Below are 5,383 nucleotides of genomic sequence, written 5' to 3'. Positions count from 1 at the left end.
TGAACTCTGGAGTGTGTGTGTGAACTCTGGAGTGTGTGTGTGTGAACTCTGGAGTGTGTGTGTGAACTCTGGAGTGTGTGTGTGAACTCTGGAGTGTGTGTGTGAACTCTGGAGTGTGTGTGTGAACTCTGCAGTGTGTGTGTGAACTCTGCAGTGTGTGTGTGAACTCTGGAGTGTGTGTGTGAACTCTGGAGTGTGTGTGTGACTCACCTCCACTGCAGCCAATCGGTCCTCGTCGTCTCTCTGCTGTCGACCAATCAGGGGGAGGATCTGGGAGCCCAGGACCTCGTTCACCTCCGCCTCCGGCAGCTGCAGGGCGAAGAGCGCCTCCTGCAGGAGGAGTCAGGAACGGCGTCCGATCACCAAGGCGACGGGGCGACACGTCACCATGGCGACACGTCATCTGACCCGACCGCCTGTGTTTACCTTACAGCGCTCCACCTGAGCCAGGCGGTCCTGGAACACACGGTCCAAGCCACAGCGCCTCCGGTGGAGGAGGTCGGCATGACAACCATCTGTAACACACACACACACACACACACACACACACACACACACACACACACACACACACACACACACACACACACACACACACAGGCGCGGTCCTCAGCCTCCCTCAGGGATTAATAATGACGTTCTACTGACTTCTTTTACCGATCTGTTGATTGACAGCTGACAGCTCGTTGAACCAATCAGAGACCAGGGAAATGGAGCAGGTGGGCGGGACCAAGGAACTGAAACATGAGCAGAGAACCGGTGGGCGGAGCCTCTGAGACCGAAGCAGACCCTTTTCAATCCTTACCTGATCTGACAGATGATGTGACGACGTCTTTCTGCCAGATCTCTCAGAGCGGAGACCAGCTGCAGATCCTGATCCGGATCAGGATCAGGATCAGGATCAGGATCCAGACTGGTGCTGCAGAGACTCCTGTAACAGAACAATGTTGAGCCTGATTATGGTCTGTCTGAAGCCGCCGCCTCCGCCTGTCCAGAGCCAAAGGCTGGATAGTAACCAGATAGTAACCGGATCCCAGTCCCGATCCCTGTTCTGATCCCTGTCCTGGATTTAAGTCCTGATCTAAATACTCGATCCCATCCCAGATCCCAGTCCTGGATCTCTGTCTCTGGTCAACCTCCTGGGTCCAGGTCATAGGTCACCGGTCACAGGTCTGTGTTTTGTCTGTAGGTCTCATGTCTCGGTACTGGATCTACGTCCCAGGTCTAGTGTTTGGGTCGAAGTCCTGGATCTCCAGCCTGTTCTGGTTCTGGGTTCTGTGACCCATCTGGCTTTGACCTTTGACCCGGTCCTCGTCCCACCTGAACCGCTGGACCACCTCCTGGACCCGGATCCTCCTCCAGAGGTTCTGTTGGTTCTCCCAGCGGCGCCGGAGGACGGACTCCTGCTGCAGCGTCTCCTCCTGCAGGACCAGCAGCAGCCGGGCGGCGCCGCGGCGGCCCGCCAGCAGGGCCTGGTTCAGCATCTGAGACGCAGAGGGCAGAGGGCGGGGGTCAGAGGGTGGGGGTCAGAGGTCAGAGGGCGGAGAGCAGAGGGCGGAGGTCAGAGGTCAGAGGTCAGAGGGCGGAGGGCGGGGGTCAGAGGGCGGAGGGCGGAGGGCGGGGGCGGGGGTCAGAGGGCGGAGAGCAGAGGGCAGAGGGCGGAGGGCAGTGGGCGGAGGGCAGAGGGCGGGGGTCAGAGGGCGGAGGGCAGGGGTCAGAGGGCAGAGGGCGGAGGGCGGGGTCAGAGGGCGGAGAGCAGAGGGCAGAGGGCGGAGGGCAGTGGGCGGAGGGCAGAGGGCGGGGGTCAGAGGGCGGAGGGCAGAGGTCAGAGGGCGGAGGGCGGGGGTCAGAGGTCAGAGGGCGGAGAGCAGAGGGCGGAGGTCAGAGGTCAGAGGTCAGAGGGCGGAGGGCAGAGGTCAGAGGGCGGGGTCAGAGGGCGGAGGTCAGAGGTCAGTACCATGGCCCTGCTGTGCAGTAGTCTGTGGACGTCCTCTGGTCTCAGCAGGCCGATGTTCTCCAGCAGGGGGCAGCAGCAGCGCAGAGCCGCCCGGATCTGAAGCAGGTGGGGGCGGGGCTTAATGACTGACTGTTCATTCAGCTCCATCACTGACTCAGTCTGTCCTCCTGGTTCTAAACTCTTCTTCAACCAAGCCAGAAACAGCGACTCATCCGAAAGAACAGCATCACATCCAGCATTCATCCAGACAGCAGCATGACACCTTCACACCTTCACACCTTCACACCTTCACAAACATCACAACACCGTGACACAATACAGCAACACAACAAACGTGTGACGGCTCCTCTCTCTCTTCTGAGAACAACAAACTGACATTTTCCTCTGAACAATCAGGAAGTGTGTCATGACTTCCAGGCCTCACTGTCCTCTGAGACGGACTGGTGGACAGCGAGGGGACAGAAACCGTCCCTCATCTGACTGACGTGTAGAACACTGACGCACATCACTGAAGAACGTCATTCATCCAACAGAATTTCAGGTGTTTTTGTTATTAAAACATTTCTCATGAATTTAATAAGAGAATCATTTCTTCTGCTTTCTGCCTGCGTCCAGGCCGAACAGCCGAGCCGGTTCTGGAAGAGCTGAGGACGAGCCGAGCCGGTTCTGTGCAGCCTGCAGTTTGTTTGTTTGTTTGTTTGTTTGTTTTGCTGCGGTCGACCGAGTGGAAGAACAAGAATCTATGTGGACAAAACTCTTCGTTCAACCGACGTTTTTCTTTTACTGCGTGGAATACAGTGTTCGCAGAGGCGCACCACCGCCGCGCCTGTACCGCTTTTATTTAGGGTATTTTTAACGTGCCTGTTGCGTGCGAGCCTCCTGCCGGCGGTCCGGTCCGGTCCGGTCCGGTCCGGTCCGGCCCGGCAGCCGGCCTCGGTCTCCGGGTCCTCGGTTTACCGGGAACCTCCACACACACATGTAACAGGAGAGTCTTTAGGTGATCCGACCAGCAGCCTCCTCCACATCACCGGCTCACTGATGACTGACTCTAACTCTCCTGGTTCTCCCGGTTCTCCTGGTTCTCCCGGTTCTCCCGGTTCTCCCGGTTCTCCCGGTTCCGACAGGGTTCTGAGTTCCGGACCGCCTCCTCACCTGCTCCGTCCTCCTGTCCTCACAGCGCCTCAGCTCGGCTCCAAAGTCCGAGACCCTCGTCTTCTTCAGCGTCAGCTCCTCGTCCACCTGCTGCCACAACACACACACCTCCTGCACACACACACACACACACACACACACACACACACACACACACACACGATTGTGGGGACAGAGGGACCCTGACAGGCCTGTCCTGTCCCCCCTGTCCCGCGCTTCACCTGCAGACTCAGACGCTCCACGTCTTCCAGCTTGAGCTTCAGGTTGTCCAACCTGTGGTCGGCGTCCTGCAGGGAGGCCAGCAGCTGCTGCGCCGCGGTCCTCACAGCCGCCTGACAGTCCTGAGGAGACAGACGTCAGCTGGCGGACCGCCGGACCGCGTCTCCTGTCCTGTGTCCCGCTAGAGGACAGGTGTCTGTCTCAGTCCGCACCTCGGAGACGTCCTTCAGCGTCTCGGTCAGCCGTCTCAGAGCGTCCTCCTGCTTCGTCTGTCTTCTCCTCAACAGACGCTCCAGGATGTCCGAGCTGGGCTGGTCCCCCGCTGGAGGGGACGGGGGGGATGGGGGGACGGGGGGGACAGGGGGGACAGGGGGACAGGGGGTGACAGGGGGGCAGGGGGGGCAGGGGGACAGGGGGGACAGGGGGACAGGGGGGCAGGGGGACAGGGGGGGCAGAGGGACAGGGGGGCAGGGGGACAGAGGGGCAGGGGGGACAGGGGGACAGGGGGGCAGGGGGACAGAGGGACAGGGGGACAGGGGCGGCAGGAGGACAGAGGGGACAGGGGGGCAGGGGGACAGAGGAGACAGGGGGACAGAGGGGACAGGGGGACAGAGGAGACAGGGGGACAGAGGGGACAGGGGGACAGAGGAGACAGGGGGACAGAGGGACAGAGGGGGCAGGGGGGGACAGAGGTCCGGGGTCAGAGAGCTGTGATTGGACGCTGTGCAGGACCGTTGCCATGGTAACTGTACCAACCCACTGAGTCGGGGAGTCTGCTGACGTCATCGTCGTCCTGCTGTCTCCTGCTGGAGGACAAGAGACGAGAGACGAGAGACGAGAGATGGAGGGAAGAGTCAGACACACCATCTGTCCCCATCTGTCTGTCCCCCAGTCCCTCAGCGTCTCTATGTCCCTTTGTCCGTCAGTGTCCCCTGTCCCTCGGTGTCCCCCTGTCCCCCGGTGTACCCCTGTCCCTCAGTGTCCCCTGTCCCTCGGTGTCCCCTGTCCCTCAGTGTCCCCCTGTCCCTCGGTGTCTCTCTGTCTCCACCTGCTGGTCGTGCTGCAGTTGGTGTTGCTGTCCTCAGCAGAGAGACAGTCTGTCCTCGTGTCTCTGCGTCCAGCCTGGAGACATCTGGAGAGCTGAACCTGAAACAGCATCAAACGAAGGGGTCTGAACAAACAAACAAACAAACAAACAAACAAACAAACAAACAAACAAACAAACAGATCCAGAACCCTGAGGTTCAGGATCAGTGATCCGGGATCATCTAATCCAGAACCAGAAGGTTCAGGTTCATGGTTCAAATCATGACGTTGAAATCAGGTGATTTCAACCAGAATCAAAACAAAATTCAACAGTGATTCAACATTAAAACACCAGCTGACGACTCAGACAAACAACAACAACAACAACAACAACAACAACCACAGAACCACAGACGCGTCGGTGTGAAGCTGACTGACTGACCTGCGCATCGAACAGCTGTCGGTAAACTTCTCCGCTCGGAACCGTTCTGCTCTCAGCCATGATGGACCGAACCGAACCTCCGGAGGGGGGGGGGGGGGGGCTCCGGACCCCGGGGGGGGGGGTTCTCCGCTAGCAGAGGCTCTGTCTGTGGAGCGGGAGGTGAAGAAACTCAAGAAACTCGCCAGTCTCTTCAGCAGAAACCCGCGTTACTCCGTCACTATGACAACCAGCCGGGTGGCGTTCAAGTCTGCTGGGAAAAGTGACACATCTCCAGAGCGGATACGAATATCGACCGCACTTTTATTTCTTTTTGGATCAAATCTGTCGCCTTTCTACACAGAAAAACAGCTCCCCTCCAAGATCAGGGATTAAAATGTAGTTTTCCTATGATATTGAGTTTGTATCGTGTTCTGATATCTGGCGTGAATCCCAGCCACTTCAACTCCTTACATCAGGGCCGGGTCGAGCCAGGCATGTATGAGGGGGCAGCCACAAATGTTGAGGGGGCATTGTGCTCCAGCACCTTTTACCATGTCTAACTGACAAATTCACCCACTACGACGCGGGTACACTGAGCAAGTACCTTG

General features: G+C 58.6%; 1 protein-coding gene across 1 annotated transcript in view; it reads right to left on the bottom strand.

Moving 5' to 3' along the window:
• Nucleotides 1-4,114, bottom strand: part of ccdc180 (coiled-coil domain containing 180) — a 13,308-nt gene extending 9,194 nt beyond the window's left edge. Inside the window, exons 1-10 of the mRNA XM_030104947.1 lie at nucleotides 4,081-4,114; nucleotides 3,541-3,650; nucleotides 3,331-3,450; nucleotides 3,110-3,220; nucleotides 1,958-2,053; nucleotides 1,216-1,484; nucleotides 806-931; nucleotides 658-737; nucleotides 427-515; nucleotides 211-330 (exon numbers count right to left, since the gene is read on the bottom strand). Coding sequence (XP_029960807.1) covers nucleotides 211-330; nucleotides 427-515; nucleotides 658-737; nucleotides 806-931; nucleotides 1,216-1,484; nucleotides 1,958-2,053; nucleotides 3,110-3,220; nucleotides 3,331-3,450; nucleotides 3,541-3,650; nucleotides 4,081-4,114 — 1,155 coding nt within the window. The remainder of the gene's footprint in view (nucleotides 1-210; nucleotides 331-426; nucleotides 516-657; nucleotides 738-805; nucleotides 932-1,215; nucleotides 1,485-1,957; nucleotides 2,054-3,109; nucleotides 3,221-3,330; nucleotides 3,451-3,540; nucleotides 3,651-4,080) is intronic.
• Nucleotides 4,115-5,383: the final 1,269 nt, after the last annotated feature.

Source organism: Salarias fasciatus, chromosome 12 (assembly GCF_902148845.1).
Source record: "Salarias fasciatus chromosome 12, fSalaFa1.1, whole genome shotgun sequence".
Classification (NCBI taxonomy): Eukaryota; Metazoa; Chordata; class Actinopteri; order Blenniiformes; family Blenniidae; genus Salarias; species Salarias fasciatus.
Note: the sequence above shows the minus strand (reverse complement) of the source record. Positions and strands in the feature narration are given on the sequence as shown.